This window comes from Mustela erminea, chromosome 16 (assembly GCF_009829155.1).
Source record: "Mustela erminea isolate mMusErm1 chromosome 16, mMusErm1.Pri, whole genome shotgun sequence".
Taxonomy (NCBI): domain Eukaryota; kingdom Metazoa; phylum Chordata; class Mammalia; order Carnivora; family Mustelidae; genus Mustela; species Mustela erminea.
The window spans coordinates 18,012,367-18,032,179 of record NC_045629.1 but is presented as its reverse complement, the minus strand read 5'-3'; the positions used below and the strand labels follow the sequence as shown (position 1 = coordinate 18,032,179).

Here is a 19,813-nt window from a genome sequence, read left to right as displayed (position 1 = left end):
ATAAGGTGTGAGGTAGAAGATCGAAATCATTTTTTTACATGTGGATATCTAGTTGTGCCAGCATATTTGTTGAAAAGATCTTTTTCTCATTGAATGGTTTTGACATCCTTATGAAGATTCACTTGACTATAGATGTATGGGTTAATTTCTGAACTTTTTTTTTTTAAAGATTTTATTTATTTATTTGACAGAGAGAGATCACAAGCAGGCAGAGAGGCAGGCAGAGAGAGGGGAAGGGAAGCAGGCCCCCTGCTGAGCAGAGAGCCCGATGTGGACTCGATCCCAGGACCCTGAGATCATGACCTGAGCCGAAGGCAGCGGCTTAATCCACTGAGCCACCCAGGCGCCCTAATTTCTGAACTTTTAATTCTATTCCATTGATTTATGTATCTGTCTTTAGGCCAGTACCATACTGTTTGGTTTGTTTTTTTTTTTTTTTTTTGATTACTGCAATTTTGTGATAAGTTTTGAAATCAGAAAGCGTTGAGTCCTTCAACTTGATCCATCTTTTTCAATATTCTGTTTTGTTATTCTGGGTTCTTTGCATTTCACTTCCATGTGAATTTTAGGATAAGTTTATCCAATCCTGCAGAAATGTAGTTGGAATTTTGATAAGATTGCATCAAATATGTAGATTCATCTTAATTATATTTAGTCTTATAATCTGTGAACATGGGATGTCTTTCCATGTATTTAGGCCTTTAATTTATGTCAACAACGTTTTATAGTTTTCAGTGTAAGTCTTTTACTTCCTTGGTTAAATTTTTTTCCTAAGTATTTTATTCTTTTAGATGTTATTTTGAATGAAATTCTTTTCTTAATTTTATTTTTGGATTGTGCTGGCATATAGATTTTTGTATATTGAACTTAAGTCCTAAAACTTTGCTGAACCCATTTGTTAGTTCTAATTGTGTGTGTACATGCACACTAACATGTATTCAGTATGTTTTTCTATGTATAAGATAATGTCATCTGTGAATAGAGATAGTTTCCTTCCTTTCCTATCTGGACTCCTTTTATTTCTTATTCTAGCTGAATTGTCTTAGTATAAATTCTAATACACCATTGAAAGAAGTAATGGGAGAAGACATTCCTATATTGGTCCAGATCTTTGGGGGAAAGTTTTCAGTCTTTAACACTTAAATATGATGATAGCTATGAGTTTTTTTATAGATGCCCCTTATCAAGTTGAGATAATTCCCTTCTGTTGCTAGTTTGTTGAATATTTTTGTCATGAAAGGTATTGGGTCTTGTCAAAAGCCTTTTCTGCATCTATCAAGATGAATATGCATTTTTTTTCTCTTTCTTTAATTTCTTTAATTTAAGGAGAGAGGAAGTGAGCAGGAGGAGAAGCAGAGGAAGAAGGAGAGAGAAAATCTCCAGCAGACTCCCTGCTGATCATGTAGTCTGATGTGGGGCTGAATTCCAGATCCCTGAGATCATGACCTGAGTGAAAATTAGGAGTTAGATGCTTAACGGACTGAGCTGCCCAGGTGCCCCATTCTCTATTAATCTGGTAAAATACATTGATTTGCATATATTGACCTAACTTTATATTCTTAGAATAAATAATACTTGTCATAGTGTATCATCTTTTTAATATGTTGTTGAATTCTGTTTTCTAGTATTTTCTTGAGGATTTCTGCATCTATATTCATAAGATTTATAGTCCTGTCACTTTCTAGTAATGTCTTTAACTTTATTATGAGGGTAACCCTGGCTTTATAGAAGAAGTTAGGGTGTGTCCTCTCTCCTACTTTTTTGGAAGAATTTGAGAAAGGATTATTGTTATTTCTCCTCCTTCTCCTTCTCCTTGGTGGAAATCACCAGTGAAGACACCTGGATCAGGACTCTTCATTGTTGGATATTTTTTTGAATATGAACTCAATCTTTACATTTTATAGATCTACTTAGATTTTCTATTTCTTCTTGAGTGAATTTATTAGTTTGTGTGTTTCTAAGAATTTGTTCATTTTATCTAGGTTGTCTAATTTTATTGGTAAGCAATTGTTCATAGTCTTCTTTATAATTTTTTTTTCTTTCAAGGTCAATTGTAATGTCCCTGTGCTTTTATTCCTTATTTTAGTAATTTGAATTTTCTCTTTTTCTTGGTCAGTTTAGGTAAGATTTGTCAGTCTTGTTGGTGTTTTGAAATAACCAGCTTTTGGTTTTGTGGATTTTCTCATTCTTATAGTCTTTATTTCATTTGTTTTCACTCTAATCTTTACTAGTCTTATTTCCCCTCATGCTTTTGGTCTAATTTGTGATTCTTTTTCTAGTTTCTTAAAGTTGAAGTTTAAGTTATTTGATATCTCTGTTCCTTTTTAATGTAGGCATTTACCATTCTAAATTCCCTTCTGATAATTACTTTCATTTCATCCCATAAGTTTTTGTTTTCATTGATCTCAGAGTATTTCCCAATTTCCCATGTGATTTCTTCTTTGATGCGTTAGTTATTTAGGAGTGTGTTGTTTAATTTCTACATGTTTCTGATTATTCCAAATTTCCTTCTGTTATTTATTTCAAATTTTATTCCATTGTAGCCAAGAACACACTTTGATTCAAATATTTCTGAATTTATTGATACTTGTTTTGTGAACAAACATATGGTTTAACATGGAGAATATTCCATGAGCACTTCTGTTATTGGGTGGATTGTTCTGTAGATGTTCAACGGTTCTAGCTGGTTTATGGTATTGTACAAGCCTTGTGTTTCCTTGCTGATCTTCTGTCTAGTTGCTCTGTTCACTATTGAAAGTGAGTTATTGAAGTCTCCAAATATTACTTTTGAACCATCTGTCCCTCCCTTCAATTCCATCAGTTTTTCTCCATGTATTTCAGGGCTCTGTTTTTAGGCACATATATGTTTCCAACTGTTATATATTCTAGAAAGATTGACTTAAAAAAATAAATAAATTTCCTTTTTGGTTTCTGATAACTTTATCTTAAAGTTTATTTTGTCTGATACTAGTATAGCCACTACAGCTCTCTTTGGGTTACTACTTCCATATAATATTTTTTTTTTACAACTTTCACTTTCATCCTATTTGTCTTTTAATCTAAGGTGACTGTTCCTAGAGACAACATAGAATTGAATCTTTTTTTTTTTTTTAAATCACTTGCCAATCGCTGTCTTTTAGGTTGAGAGTTTAATCCACTTATATTTAAAGTAATTCCTGATAAGGAAGGACTTTGGTCATTTTACTATTTGTATCTTTTTTTTCTTTCTTTCTATTTTTTTTTTTTAAGTAGACCCCATGCCCAGCATGGATTCCAATGCAGGGCTTTAACTCACAACCCTGAGATTAAGTCCTGAGCTAAAATCAAGAGTTGAACAGTAACCGACTGAGCCACCCAGGCCCTCTTCTATTTATATTCTTATATCCCTTTCGTTCAATTCTCCTATTACTATTACTAGCTTCTTTCCATTACTAGGAATTATATAATTCCTGTATCATTTCTTTTATATATTTTTAAGGCATTTTTAGTGTATGTGGTTACCCTTCGGATTACAATTAACATCTTAATTTTAAAATATCTAGTTCACATTAATATGCTGTCAAAAGTACACAAAAACTTCTATATAGTTCCACCTCCTCATTAATGCTGCTATTGTTGCAAATTACATCCTTATACATTGTGAGTCATTCAACATAGATATGTAATTATTGTTTTATGCAATTATCTTTTAAATTAGATAGGAAAAAAAGAGGACCTACAAACATATTTACCTGTGAAGTTACCTTTACTGGTGTTCCCTAATTTTTCATGTGGATTCAGATTATGGTCCAGTGTTCATTTCACTCTGAAGGATTCCTTTTGGCATTTCTTATAGAAAAGGTCTGCCAATGACTCAGTTACTCATTTATCTAGAAATAAATTAATATCCCCTTCATTTTATATGGATGGTTTTACTATATATAGAATTTTTTTAAGATTTTATTTATTTATCTGACAGAGAGAGATCACAAGTAGGCAGAGAGGCAGGCAGAGAGAGAGAGAGGAGGAAACAGGCTCCCTGCTGAGCAGAGAGCCCGATGCGGGACTCGATCCCAGGACCCTGAGATCATGACCTGAGCCGAAGGCAGCGGCTTAACCCACTGAGCCACCCAGGCGCCCTATATATAGAATTTTATGTGTGTTAGGACACATCTTCAGTGCTGAGCCAGAGAGTTTACAACTCTCCCTTAGCCTTTATTCCTGCTTGAACAGAGCTACAAGGTCAGCCAGAAGCGAGAACTTAGGGCTTTCTCAAATCTTTCCCAAGTGTGTGTACAACTGTGGGCAGGTGAGTAGCTTCTAGATTCCCAGGGATATGTCAGAACTGATTTCTTTATAGAAACTAGCATAGTTTCTAGGACAGGTATAAGTGATGGAATGAAGCATTTTTTCATTTAAATGATTAATATGAATTCTATGCTCAAGTCAATCTATTCTTCTTACCACAGTCTCCCTTATTTTGCTTGTCCTTCTATATGTATCTTTCAACCTTACTAAATCTAACTCTTTATAGGGTGAGAGTATAATATAAATAAATAAGTATCCAAAAGTAAATCGGATGAGTGAATGAGTGGGTGGGGAAAAAAATGTCATTGGTCATAACAATTTTAGTGCCCAGGAACAAATGAAGTAGTGTGAAGAACTAAAAGGACCAAGAATATTTGCCATGGGATAAAGGGGGTTATACCACTGACCTGAAAGATAACTCTGAGATAGCCTCATATACTCTTCTTTTTAGTGGAAGGTTTTAGAATTCAGGAAACAAATTAGTACTGATAGAGATTAATTTCAATTTATCTTGTGAGCTTGAATCATCACTTTGCCTTGTAAATATTTACAATTCTTCTATTAGCTATGCATTCCCCTGACATTTACACTTTATTCATAAGCAGCCTCTGTTATGACCTATAATTGCTAATAAAGATGGGTAAAAGCACCACAGATTGGGGTTGCCACAGATCACTATGGAAATGACACTCTTTCCTGCTTCTTGTGAGAATAGCATTTGCCTCATGTTGGTCTACTCTGTGCAAACTCACCTCTTCAGAGATGGAGGATGATTTCCAGAAAATTCCATGTGAAATTGAATGAAATAGAAAAATCGAGTCCCTGTGCCCTGTGAACCAAGATATTTGGTACCTCATCAACAAGCTCATCCATGAGGCACAGAAACCCAGGTGCTAATGTACAAAACTAGTTCACTCTGATTTTGTGTTTTTTTCTGAGGAGCTAAGGAAGGGCTACCTCTTTGTCTCATTTCTCCTCAAGTAGGCCAGCATTTTGTTAGGTCCCTGTACCCAAAACACTAGAAAAACCTGCTGACTTTCCTTTGGGTATCTTACTCTTGTTTCTATCTAAATTTAAAAATGTACACATCAGTGTAAATAAAAACTAACATTTAAGTTGCATGTGAGACTTTGAATACTCGATACTCACGTTTTCTATATTACATAACTGGCTCTATTTTCTGAGAGTTTTCTACTCCTTATCCCCTAACTACATTTTACTTGAGGATCTCAAGCCATAAAAAAGTGCACTGTGTCCCAGTCTGAAACTGTAGTCTTTCCTTGCTGAGCTGTCCCTCTCTTTACTGGGTCAGTGAATGACTCTTTGCTCAACTACGTGGCAAAACATTTGAGACAAGGTCCTGACAAAGCTAAAAAGAGAGAGAGACATACACCCACAGGCAAAATCTGTCTGTTGACCAATTCATCTTTGAATTTAGTAAATATTAGCTAGAACTAATGGAAGTGCAATGGAAGACAAAACATAATGCTTGGCCTGAGGGAATTGATGGAATGGGAAAGGCAGAAAAGAAGAGTGAATTACAACCTGTGAGAATTTTATGCTCTCATAACAGCCAAGTGAGTTATGGAATATATAATATGCTACAGGGAAGGCCCCCATCGCCTTTCTCTCCCAATCAGCCTAAATGGCTCCTCATAATCATTTTGGGTATGATGTTTAGGTTTCCATCTTTCTCTTTCTCTCTCCCTCTCTCAATTAGATTCTAATTTTTTGCTTATATGCTCCTTAAAATAAATTTGAGAAATTGTCCTCTCAACATTTTAAGTTAAAACAGATGCAAAGGGTGTAATTTTCAGCATATTATAGACATTGACATGTTAAAATAAAAGTTTTAACACTCCTTTAAATTTATCAACAGAATTTAAATATCACAGAAACTATACACACAGTCATCACACACACACACACACACACTCACTCTCACACATACATGCGTAGGCATGCATACACACACATATTTCTTGGACAGTCTTCTTACACCCATGCCGTAGCCAACTTTGAAGAATGCCATTCTACAGGCTTCTTTCTCTGGTGCCTTATGTATTCTTTGTGGTACACAGTAACTGTGTGTCAGAACTTGGCTAAACACTTTACATATATTACTTCTTTTATTCTTAGCAACCCTCTGCAATCAGTACTGTTTTCTCCATTTTAATCATGAAAAAAATGAGGCTAAGAGAAGAGGTTTGAATCCAGGTCCTTCTGACTTCATACCCTCTACTCTTAACTGCTGCTACTTTATACTTAAAATTCACTGCAACTGAGGGAGTTTAGTGTTAAAATCAACTTGGAACACCTCAAAGAGAATATGTAACTTCAAGCACCACTCCTAGCACTCCCCAACATCTTACTTGCTTTGCTTTTCTCCACAGCTCTTACCAATATCTGATAGACTGTGTATACCTTATTACTAAGCCCCTCTTCTCCCCCAGCCCAGAATATAGGCTTCAGGAAAGTAGGGATTTCATCTCTTTTTTTCAATGCAATTTTCTCAGTGCTCAAAACAGTACTCAAGAAATATTTGTTGAATAATGATCAAGCCTTGTTATAAAGCCATTAGGATTCTAAGAGATTCTAGACATACTACATGCTACATGCCCTGATCAGCCTTTCTAGCTTCATTATAATTAGGCAGCAGTGTAAGGTATAGATCAACAATCTTCTGGGTTTGGAGTGAAGGATTTTTATGTGCCAGTCAGTGTCAAGAACAGTGACATACCCTATGATGGGCCTAAAGTGGTTGGTGAACTGTATTTGCCTCATTCATGTTACCAAGGGGAACACAGAATTCTGTAGCTTTGTTGTAGGGCTATGGTAGGGATGCCATCTTTGAGCCATCTCAGTTAATGGCTAGGAATCTGGGCAATTCATGGCATGCTTGGAAGTTTGGTGCCTAGGGCCTCCCAGAAATCTCCCAGGGCTGAAGAGCTTTATTGTAGTGTTTGGGAGTACATTACTTTGTACAGTTTTCTTAGTGGTTGAGTATGTATATATAATTCATCACAGTCTACTGATATGAGTGTTTTACCAATCTAAGCACAGAACATTTTCATTTCATTTCTTGTCCTCCCCACTTTTAAATATCATTGTCTTGAGTACCAGATGGTTTTAGAATTTTTGTGTCAGTTGTCATATATAATTTAGAAAATTCATGAAGATGATAGTATGTTGTATTTACCCATATTTGTATATTTTCCATTGTTCTTTCTTCCTTCCTTAATAATGTAGGATTCCTTCTTTTATCATTTCTTTTATAATATGTCCTTCAGCTATTCTGTAAAAGCATATCTGGCTAAGTGACAAAAATCTCTCAGTTTTCCTTCATGTAGGAATTTTTTAATTTCCCCTTCATTCCCTAGGTATAGTTTCATCAGATTTGGAATTTTCAGTTTACAGTAATTTTCTTTCTTTTATTTCTTGAAAAGTGGTGTGCTACCTCTTCTGGCCTCTTTTGTTTCAGGTGAGAAATTTGTTGCCTTTTGAATTGGTGTCCCTCTATCAATAATGCATGGTTTCTCTCTGGCTGCTTTCAAGATATTTTCTTTGTCTTTAGTTTTCAGAAGTATAATTATGATGTGTCTGGGCATGGATTTCTTTGGATTTATCCTTTCTGGAATTCACTTAGCTGCTTGATCTGTGAATTTATATGTTTTGTTATATTTGGGAAATTTCCAGTCATTATTTCTTTGAATACTCCTTCAGTCTTTCCCCCCTCCTATGACACCAGTTCTATGAATGTTGGATCTTTTGTTATGGTCTTATAGGTTCCTGAGGCTCTGTTTGTTTTCAGTTTATTTTCTCTCATTTGTTCCAATTGGGTAAATTCTATGGATCTGTCCTCAACTTCACTGATTCCGTCGTCTGTTAGCTGTACTCTACAACTGAACTCTTCAAGTTATTTTTATTATAAGTTCTTTAATTTCCATTGGTTCCATTTTAAAATTCTTATTTCTCTTCTGAAATTTTCTGATGCTTTTATTTTCAATTGTTTAAAGAGAATTTGTAATTGTTTGTGGAATTTTATGATAGTTACTTGTCAGATAATTCTAATGTCTGGTTCATCTCAGTGTGAGACGCTGAGAATTATCTTTTCTCATTCAAGTTACAATTCTCGTGGTTTGGTTTTTGTTTTTGTTTTTGTTTTTTTTAGTATGATAACTGATTTTAATTGTATCTGGAAATTTTTGCTATTATGTTAGGAGACTCTGGGTCTTAAATTTTTTATTTTAACAGGCATTGACCGTTTAGATTTAGCATGTTGGTCATAGCCTACTTTTATGGGCGGTGGCTCCAATGACAGTTTGATTTTCAGAGCCTTGATGGTACTATGTTTGTCTTCTTTGTCTCCTGCCTCTGAGACCGCACTGGTACTTGTTGGTACTAGCTGAGGAAGTGAAAGGAGCTTCCCAGGCTGAGTGGCTTGGTGCCATTATGTGGAGAAAGGGAATCTCCAGGCTGCAGAGACAGAACACACTTTCTGGTCTGGGTGCTGGTGAAAGAATCCTACCTGCTAATCTCCCCTGTCAGGTGAAGTCCCTGGGTAGGAGAAGGGAGTCTCAGATGGTGGGTAAGTTCTCTGGTAGTTTACTGTTTGGGGAACATTCAGTTTGTTCTCCTTGCTATTTCTTCTGGGCTTGTCTAGAGTTGTTGCCAGGACTCCTGCTCAGTTTGGAGGAAGAATAGGGCTATCTGTCTGCTTTCTCTTGCTAGATTGGGTATCTGGAAAGGCTGGGCCTGGGTTATAGTCTCTTGGATGGAGAATCAGAGCATGCCCTGCCACTGTGTTGTTCCCTTGGTCCTCTGGTCCCTAACTAATTCATCTTCCTGTTTCTACTTTTTAGGATTCTTCTCTAGTTGTCACTTGTGTTTTTTCCAAGGCTTTTAGTTATGCTTGACAGGAAGGAGCAGAGAGAAACAAGTCTACACCATTTTGCTCAGATCAGAAGATCTCTATATAAGCTTATATAGGCCTAAAATCTCTCTAGATGGTACTCAAAGAATTGCGTTTCCTGAGGAGGGAACCTAGGGAATATGAAGTAGAAGGGAAAGTTTTTTTGTATATGTGTTTGCATGTTCTTATTTTAATCAGGTGAATATATTATCTGTTCAAAAATAAAAATAAAATGTAGAAGAAGAAATCTAATTCAGCCTTGCTTTCAAGAGCACAACCAAGCATTGCAACATTGGTCAAGCAGAGTATGGATTCAACAGTTTGTAATTTTATTAAATTTCACTGACTTTTAATTTCGCTATATTGTGACTGCTTTGATCAAGATCTCTGAATATAAGAATAATGTTCTCAGTGGGTTTTCAGCCTGCTCATACATTTTGAATAATAACTTGCAGAATACAAATGTGTAATTTAGTTAGAAGTAGATGCTTTTGGCAGCATACTAGCACCCTAATCAGCTGGAAAAAATGATATTTGTATGACATTAAAACAAAATTAATAGCAGGACACTGATTACATGAAAAGATTTTAGGTTGTAATTATTAAACTTGCAAACAACTCAGCATAATTAGTGCCTTAATTAGGATATGACCTGAAATTTTAGCTTACAAAATTAATTGAGGCAATTAAAAGTCACATTTGTAAAGTAAAGTGGGTTTTAAGGCTTACAAGGTAGTTAGGTATCACTCTTTTTCTCATTTGGGGGAGCATCTTTATAGGTAATAAGCTTGCGGTGTAATTACTTTGATTCCAAACCCCCACTTCCAGCATGGTGTCTCAGCCTGAAGCCTCAAAAGACAAGTCTAATAACTTTCAGCCAAGGGTATCTATCCACAGGAGGTTGAACAGCTCCCAGGTACACTTCTAAATAACTCTGGGGAGCAATGAAATGGCAAAGACTTTCTGTCCCTAGTACCTTAAGTGAAACATAAACTAGAAGATTGATAGTGACTTTGGATCAAGCTCCTTGACCATTTTCACAGAACTGTTTGGGTCCAAATGGCAATTTTCACCTCTGTCATTTATTCTTCACATGCTTCTTAAAGGCATTTCAGGTCCCACGGTTTACCACATGGTGAGGGTTACAATCCAAAGTCAAAGAATTTCCCATTCGTACACAGAAATGGAAAGTCAATAAATATTTGTAGGCTAGTGATTTGGGAAAAAACAAATCTAGACTCTCACCTTCATACCATATGTCATAATAAACTCCAAATGGATCAAAGATTTAATGTGAAAATAAATTATAAATGTACTGAAAGAAGACATGGGTTAATATTTTTATAATATTATAATAAAGAGTAGCTTTTTAAACATCACAGATAAAATCCACAAAGAAAATTACTAGCAAATTTGTCTTCATAATTCTAAACTCCCATATGTCAAAAAATATATACACTCTAAGTTTTAAAAAACCAAGTTCAAGGTCAAATCAAGAAGTAACCAATTAAAATCTGAAACTTTCATTTATATTTTGATTTAATTTTTCCTCGAAAGGCACACCTTTATTCCTTGATAAGGAAATAAGGGGGATCTGAGTGGCTCAGTCGATTGAATGTCCAACTTTTGATTTTGGCTTAGGTCATGATCTCAGGATTGTGAGATAGAGCCCTGTAGGGGGTTCTGTGGTAACAGGGAGTCTGCTTAGGATTCCCACTCTCCCTTTCCCTCAGCATCTCCTCCCCACTCCTACTTGCATGCTATAATTTATTCAATAAATAAATAATCTTTAAATAATCTATAAAAGGAAAATTATGAAATATTTGGAAATATGCATCATGATTTGCATGTAGGAATATCAAGTATAGGAGGAAATTAAAAGAACTTAAAAAAATAGCTCAAAGTGATGATACTACAGGATGACTATAAGCTTCATTAAAAAAATTCAGTATTTATGGGGCACCTGGGGGGCTCAGTGGGTTAAAGCCTCTGCTTTCGGCTCGGGCCATGATCCCAGGGTCCTGGGATCGAGCCCCGCGTCGGGCTCTCTGCTCAGCGGGGAGCCTGCTTCCTCCTCTCTCTGAATGCCTCTCTGCCTACTTGTAATCTCTGTCAAATAAATAAATAAAATCTTTAAAAAAAAATTCAGTATTTAATAATACCAAGATATTTACATGATAGAACCTTGTTAAAAAATAAGGGGTATTGACAAATCCAATTTGATTTTTAAATGTCTTATCTAGACAGAAAAAAAGACTAGAAGAAAACAAAATATCAATAATTACTGATAGAGACATTATTATGAATAAATGTTATTGTCTTCATTTTGAGCAATTTCAAATTTTATACAGTATTTCCTGCTCAATACTTTTTTAATTTCTTGGAGCTCTAAAGAAAAATATATTTAAGTTTTTCCCAATTATATCTAACTCTGAACTAGATCAGATATGAAAAATCAAGATTGAAGACTTGAAAAGCATAGCATAAAATATGACAATTGTGACAATCCACCCCCCACTTTTAAAATCCCTCTACCAGATTCCATGATGCTATATCATTTAAGTTAAATCAAAACTCCTGGTCATTCTCAGTGATCTCTGTCTTTCTCTCACACTGAAGGCCTAGAACACAAGCTTCCTTTTTATAAGGCCCAAAAAGTGAGTTTCATACTTGTCTATTTCTAACAGTCTATATTGTAGAACAGGGGACATGAGGTTCAAGATTCTGATTACTTGGTCTTGCAAGAAGCTTTTGTCTTTAATTGGGGGCCTATCACAATTTGCCTATCACAAAATAACTATTGCTAGTAGTAGAATGATGTCATCATTGAACTTTCTCTGTACCTGTAGGTTTTCTTAATTTCTTCATTTGATGCTCCCTTATGCAGACCAAGAATTTCATATAGAGCTTCTCCAGATGTAGACAAAGTCCTCTGTCTTTGGTTAGGTATGTTACATGCCATTTTCTCAAGCTGTGAAAGCGAAAAGGGGAAATAGCCATGAAGGTTATGCATACTGGGTCCCACTATCTAAAGAGAAAGACAGTCTATCTCTAACCTTTTGCAAAATGACAATCTAAAGTACATTTGTGTGCCAGCCACACAAGGAGAGGAGAAAAGGGTTAGGAGAGCCAAAAGAAGAGCTTCAAATCAGGTTGTTAAAGGCTACAGGCAGTCATGTAAATGGAATATGGCTTTGTCCACATGGTTAAATAGAAGTGAAATGTTATCTAAATACCCAGCTAATTCAGAATTGTTGGAAATAAATCCTCACTGGTCAGCCTATGTCAATTCTTTTCTGCCAGAATTTGAACAGCTTTTTTTGTATATTTTCCAAATTTAGCTAGCAGTGGAAATAATCTCCCATTTTACTTTGATTCTATTGGCCTTGCCATTGTTAGAGCAAGAGTTTTAAAAAGAAATTTAAAAAATAAAGAAAGAAAACTTTTTGAAGTATCAGAGGGAAAAAATCATCTGGGAGCCAGGATAGAACTTCTCATCTACACCTATAGGATGTCAGAATCCCCCACAGTGCTCATGGGTTTTGCACCTGAGATTGATCATTTCCCTATGGTCTATCCAGAAGGAATGGTGCTACCCCTAAGACCCAGATAAAATCTGCCTTCCATGCTCTGGCTCTAGGGCAGCAAAGATAAGCAAGCATACCTAGGGGCATTCCCGCATCCACCACTAAACCTCTCTCTAAGGCTTAAGGGCTTCATTTATAATAAAAGGATAATAAAATCCACGTCACAAGGATATCTTAGGGATTTAGAAATAATGTATATAATATATGCAGGACATAATGGGTTCAAAGAATAAGATAATTATTTTTTATTAAAGGCAGCACCATATGTAATTCAGAGACTGCACCGTAGTCAAGTTTTTCAGAATACTGGCCTTGCCATGACCAGCTGAATGACCTTCCCTATCTGTGAACTAGAGATTGAAATGTGCCTAGAATCCTGAGGCTTTTATAAGAATTAAACATATTCATATATTAAAGAAGAGAAAACATACACCAGTGATCATACACCAATGTTCACCATTATTTATAACAGCCAAAATGTAGAAACAACCCAAATGTCCATGAACAGATGAAAGAAAATGTGGTATGTACAGACAATGAAATATTATTCAGCCATAAAAAGAAATGGAATTTTGATACATGCTAAGGTATAGATGAACCTTAATATTATGCTAAGTGAAATAAACTAGTCACAAAAGGACAAATATTATATAATTCCTCTTACATGAGATGCCTTGAATAAATAAATTGTCAAGACAAAAAGTAGAGTAGAGGTTATCCAGGACTGTGGGGCATGGGGAATGATGAATTATTATTTAATGGGCACAGAGTTTCTGTTTTGGATGATGAAAAAAATCTAGAAATAGTGGTGATGATTAGAAAGCATTGTGATTGTACTTGGTATCACTGAATTGTACCCTTAAAAATAGTTCAAAGAGTAAATGTTAAATTTTGCCACAAATACAAAACAAGGGAAAAAAATTTACTTAGATATCAAAGTCCTTAGATTACAAGGGCTGGAAGTTCCTTGAAAATCACAGTGCATTTCTTAGCTTTGAGCCTTGTACAGTCAGTGCTATAAGGATGAATGAATGAATATGCCAGGACTCAGGAGATTGTCTTAGGACTGTGGAGACACTCACGTCCAACAAAGGAAATCCCTGGTGACAACAGTGACAACAGCTGAACTGGACATCCCAGTGGTGGATGGGGTTGAATGGAGCTGACCTCCCAACTCTGTTCTCACCAGACTAATGACCAACCAAACCAACATATGCAAGAGCAGAGACCCTAGATGTTAACTAGTGGGTCAGGGTGGCCTTAGGGGTCCCTGAGGCCCCAGTGTTGTACCGTGAGTGTTTGTGGTCTTAAAGAATTCAATGAACAACAATATGAGGAATTCCAAAATACTTTTGTGAGCTTTGAAGAATACTGAAAAAAGTCAGACGTGGGCAAAAATCTTGCCTAAAGGCACCAAGGACGAGGGCTTATTTTGTGGCGTGGCTGCATCATCCCTTCCTCAATCAGCGTCTTGTGAAACTAGTGTCCATGGAGGCCAGAAGGACCCCAGTCCCAAGTTCCTGGTTCACACAAGGATAAGAGGAGAAGGAATCTGATTTTGCGTGCCACAAAACGAAGTCTAATGTCCATACTGACCAGCAGCCATTCAGTAAATTGTGCACTTACTTTCATTACTGCTCTTACATTTCTTGCCTACCCATCACAACTTCCCTAGGGAGTAAGCATTTCAAGGCTTGGGGTATGTCATTCATCTCTGTGTTTCAGTCCTACAGGTCAGCCCTTAGAATCACAGCCCAGTTGATTATTCACAATTGAAGGAAGAAGTACCCAAATGTCTGACACCCTCTCTACTTCCTTCCCTGTTCCCTCTGTCCTACTACCACCATACAAAGCAATGGTCGAGATACTGACGCTCTCCACCATACATTCACCCAGGTTCCCAGGAATCGAGGCAACCAGCTGGTCTCTCACAAGTAATACTAAATGCCACAAATGAGTGGGATTTGGAAGATAGGTATTTCTGTGTGGCTTTGTGGACAAGGATTAGGGCCACAGGATCCCCAGAGTCACAAACTAAGACAATATCAACGTAATAATTCAAATTTTGGACTGTAAGATAGGAACTTAGGGGTTATATAAGCCAGCTTAACAAATGCCTTTTGGGAAATTTGGGCCATAGATCATTGTAGCAGACAACTTTACTATTGGTCTATTAGATCTCCTTTTTCTGGGCGAGGCTCAGATTCCCACTGCAACATATGCCCTTCCTGACACCTACTTCAGTCTTACCTGATCTCAGTTGAGGAGAAAGAGAGTAGGTACCAAGGCAGACCAATAGAAGTTCTTCCCTAGCATTTTTTTAATATACAGGAAGTTCTTGCAGATGGTAAAACCAGTAAAATGTAAAATTTAGGTATTACTGGCTGGCCTGAAATGAGAGATTCAAACTGATCCGCAGAAGGTAGGTCATGGCTGAAAGATGGAGAGAGAGACCCAGTAGAGTTCAGTCTTCTGGTTCCAGTTGTTTCAGAGTGCACTTCAGAGTGCACAACTCTTCCCCTCCTACAGCTTGCCAATCAACTTTTCCTTGGATTTAACCAATAAAATTCCTCTCCATACACAAATTTACACAGATTTTTTTTTTCTTTTCAGCATATTTTAGCTAGGTTTTGTTCACTGTTAACCCAAACTCCTAACTGTCATGTACTCTCTCAATTAAACACCACCAGTGGTTCCCCATGGACTTCCAAGCCAGGCTAATCTTAAATTATTGCGTCTACTCATCCTTTAAGTTGAATGTGGCTTCCTGGTACTTGGAAATGAATACTTTGGGGAAATAACAACATATACTAAGATATTCAAACAGATTCATTCAGATGTCTTGTTTAGACATTACTAGTACAGATAAAAGGAGCAGTGATAAATCTGGGTTAAGACCCTTTCATAGCAAGACAATTATCATATGATCTCTCTGATATGAGGAATTTGAGAGGCATAGCAGAGGATTGTGGGAGGTAAGGAGGGAAAAAAATGAAACAAGATGGGACCGGGGAGGGATACAAACCATAAGAGATTCTTAATCTCAGGAAACAAACTGAGGGTTGCTGGGGGGTGGGCGGGAGGGACAGGGTGGCTGGGTGATGGACATTGGGGAGGGTATGTGCTATGGTAAGTGCTGTGAATTAAGTAAAACTGATGATTCACAGACCTGTACCCCTGATAAATAATACATTATATGTTAATTTAAAAAAAATGAAAATAAATAAATAAATGTAAAAATTAAAAAAAAAACACTTTCACAGCAAAAGTTTATGGATAGCTATTAGGGAGAACTAAGAAGAAATGAAAGTATGACAAGTAGTTATCTTTGCTTTATCTATTTATGTCTATATTCAGCATTCCAAAGAAACAATTTGGATTTGAGGGAAAAAATGTATTCACTCTTCATCTATTTCATGAAATAAGAGATATCATGGCTCCCATTAATCAACAGATGTCCTGAAATTAATCTTAACAAGACACAGACATGCACAATCTCCACAATTGTGAGCATCATGCCCCATGACCAGCTTGGATTCCTTCCTACTTGGATCTTGTCACTAATCCAGGAAAAGGATTTATACTTACTGAAGATCATCTGTTAAACAGATTATGGTAATACCCACAGCAGAAAATTCAATTATTTATTCAAGTCCTGCAATTCAGGCCAAGTCTTTTAGGAGATTTCAGACTAATATGAAATACAAAACTGTAAGCTAATAAGGAAACTAGTGTTTAGAGGTTAAACAAGTACTTAGGATAGAACAAGAAGGAATTTTCTGGAGGGCAGGGATTCTGCTTTCTGCCCCCAGAGGCCCAACATTGTGTCTGGGATGTATTAGGTGTGTGATAAATGTCTGTTGGATAATTAAATCAAAACTGACTGGCTCACTTGAATGGAAAAGTTAGGGAGAACATCACAGAAAAGATGAAATTTAGGCTGATAATAATACAACCACTTATTTCTGAAGAAATTGGCACAAATTTCTATTACAGCCCTTGTATCTAAGCCTAATACTGGATCTGCATTGATGTGTAACCAGTGACTCTCTTGATCGTTTATTTGTATAACTGAAAAGGAAAGAGGATTTCTGGGCTTAGGGTCTGAAAGAGAAGGGAGGATATTCTCACGTTGTGACTTGGACTTTTTTAGGATTTATCGATTCTTACCCCATGGCTATCCCTCTATACATTCCTCTTCCTGATAGAAAAAAGGAAGGCAGATTCCATCTCTCAAATAGTTTCACATGTAGAAACTCACACCCAGGAAAACATGGTAGGTAACTTGGTATTACTTTGGTTTATGTATTTTTTCAAATTCCCTCTTTCAGAAATCCAATCATACTGTAATCCATTCCTACTGAAAAAAAAAATCCAGTAGCTGATTTGTTTTTTGGTGTGGATTGAACAATATGTAGAGTGAGTTGTTATAAAGAATTTGGAAATTACTATGTTTCATCTACTTTGCTCTATTCCCAAAAGATTTCCTTTCAAACAGATAAAGTCTGTTAAGATATTTTTTAAAAAGAGCCCTTTTATATCACCATTGGAACATAAGATAAAGACAGTTGGTCAATAGTTGGTCCATGTGGTTAGTTGTTGGCTAATTCTACAGAGAGAAATATAGAGGGACCAAAAAACTGTAGAACTGCTCTCTATACATCAAACAGCAATGACGTGCTTCCTTTTCTGTCTCCTTACTGATATAGAAACCAGATTCTTCATACATTATTGATGTAGATGACATTTAGTTTCAAATTCAATGGTGTAATACATTGAAACTTTCAGTCATTTTAATATATAAAAATAGATATGTGCCCTGAGAACATACTAATTACAGAGTAATAGTTAAAATGTCTTGTAAAACCTCTCCTTAAATAACCTTAAACTAAATACTAAATAATGAAGCCATATTCTTCTTTAATTCCTTATATAAAATATAATTTTTATGAATACTTTTTCTGTAGACTTTTGAGTTCTAATATTCCTATGTAAAATTCAAGTCTTTATTATTTATTCATAGTCCCTCATCTATATAAGCCATCCAATGAAGAAAAAATGTTGTCATGCAAAATTTTAAGTAATTTAATTTTGATCATCCAGTACATGATACTTAATCTTCTGAACTTAAATTACTTTTTTGGTACATTACAATGCCATTAACATCATAATATCTTAAAGCACTGACAACTATATGGTTACTACTAAAACACCTACAGCTCACCTGTCTTTTGATAAGAGATATAATCAAAAGAAGGTTTAGTAGTCCAATGATGATTGGCATCCAATTCAAAATAAACACTGATTTTAAAGATTCTAAATCCAGGAGTCTTACAAATGCTGTTTTAAATTCTTCGTGTTGACATAAAATGTTCCTTTCAAAGCAAAAAAAAAAAAAAAGTTTTTTTTTCACCTATATCCATTATGTGAATTCTCAAAAATGGAAAAAAATCTAACTATACCTTTCTTGAAAGGTTTTCTTCAAGACTCAGAAAATGAATGTGGGCAAGGGAAATTAGATCATCAAACAGAGCAAAAACACTTCCAGTGGCTGTCACTGGGGAAACCAACATGCTTTACCATTTTATTATTCCTTCTGTGATTCCTCCATGGAAATCTACTTAGTGAAGCTAAAGTTCCTTATTCAAATAACATTATATCTTAAAGCTAAGCACACATCCAAAATGCTAATTTTATGTTCAAAAGTAATAATTCTCCCTAGCATAATTACTTATTATAGAAAAATAATTATCTCTTAATTGCATTGGCACTTATAGAAATAGCAACTTGAAGATGGGAAAACTTGGAAATGTTACAAATAACCCACAGTACCTGTTCCTATAACTCCGATTCAGTGTTCTCAAAACAGGAGCAACTTGCTGTTTTTAACTGGTCTGGAAATAGATGTGCAAAGAAATAAAGAGAGGCAACAAAGAAAGGAGTAATTCTGTACCTGTTCCACTGTTTCAAAGCAAAAGGCTACTCCTTTCCATTGTTCTCATCCAGAGTGAAGCAGGTCAGTGGAGTCAGATTACTTTTCATTTGTTACTCTATCAGCCAATTCGTTATCCCTCTGGAAAACATAACAAAGGGAGAATAAAACATGCATGACAGTAAAGGTTGCCATTACAAGGTACCAGGTGATACCAAATGTTACATTAACTGTTGATCATGAGTCAGCTGGTGCTTGGATCAACCAAATGCTACCATGGAACTGCCTCCAGGTTTCTATCAGAATAGCCGATTAAGAAAATATGCAGGAATAAAAAGTGTTGATGAGGATGTAGAAGGTAGGGAACTGTTGGTGGGAATGTAAATTGATGCAGTCATTATGGAAAACAGTACAGAGTTTCCTCAAAAATTTAAAAATAGAAATATAATACAATTATTCTACTTCTTGGTATTTACTCAAAGAAAACAAAAATACTGATTCAAAAAGATGCATCCCATGCTTACTGCAGCATTATTTACAACTACTAAGATGTGGAAGCAACCTAAGTGTTCACCAGGAGATGAATGGACAAAGAAGATCTGAATGGAATATTACTTAGCCATAAAAAGGTAACAAAATTTTGCCATTCGTGACTATGTAGGTGGACCTAAAGGGTATTATGTTACCTAGAATAAGTTGGAGAAAGACAAATACCATATGATATCACTTATATGTGGAATCTTAAAAACAAAACTAAACCAGAAACAGATTCATAAATACAAAGAACAAACTGATGGTTGTTAAAGGGGGTGGAGAGTTCAGTGAAACAGGGAAAGGGAATTAATGGGTACAAACTTCCAAATGTAAAATAAGCCACAGTATGAAAATTAAAGCATAGGAAATACAGTCAATAATACTGCAATAACATCGTATGGTGACAGATAGTAACTACACTTACCATTATGATCACTTCATAATGTATGTAATTGTTAATTCATTGTGTTGTACATCTGAAATTAATATAGCATTGTATGACAACTATACTTCAACAATTAGAAAAATACTGGAAAGACCATGTAACATTAATAAAGAGGA

General features: G+C 35.7%; 1 protein-coding gene across 5 annotated transcripts in view; it reads right to left on the bottom strand.

Moving 5' to 3' along the window:
• DNAJC5B (DnaJ heat shock protein family (Hsp40) member C5 beta) overlaps window positions 1-19,813 on the bottom strand; it is a 97,714-nt gene that overhangs the window by 43,457 nt on the left and 34,444 nt on the right. For all 5 annotated transcript variants that reach the window (XM_032316623.1, XM_032316622.1, XM_032316626.1 and 2 more), the window contains 2 exons: window positions 18,740-18,859; window positions 12,043-12,170 (listed from right to left, as the gene is read on the bottom strand). In XM_032316623.1, the coding sequence (XP_032172514.1) occupies window positions 12,043-12,161 (119 nt within the window). In that variant the 5' untranslated portion in view covers window positions 12,162-12,170; window positions 18,740-18,859. The remainder of the gene's footprint in view (window positions 1-12,042; window positions 12,171-18,739; window positions 18,860-19,813) is intronic.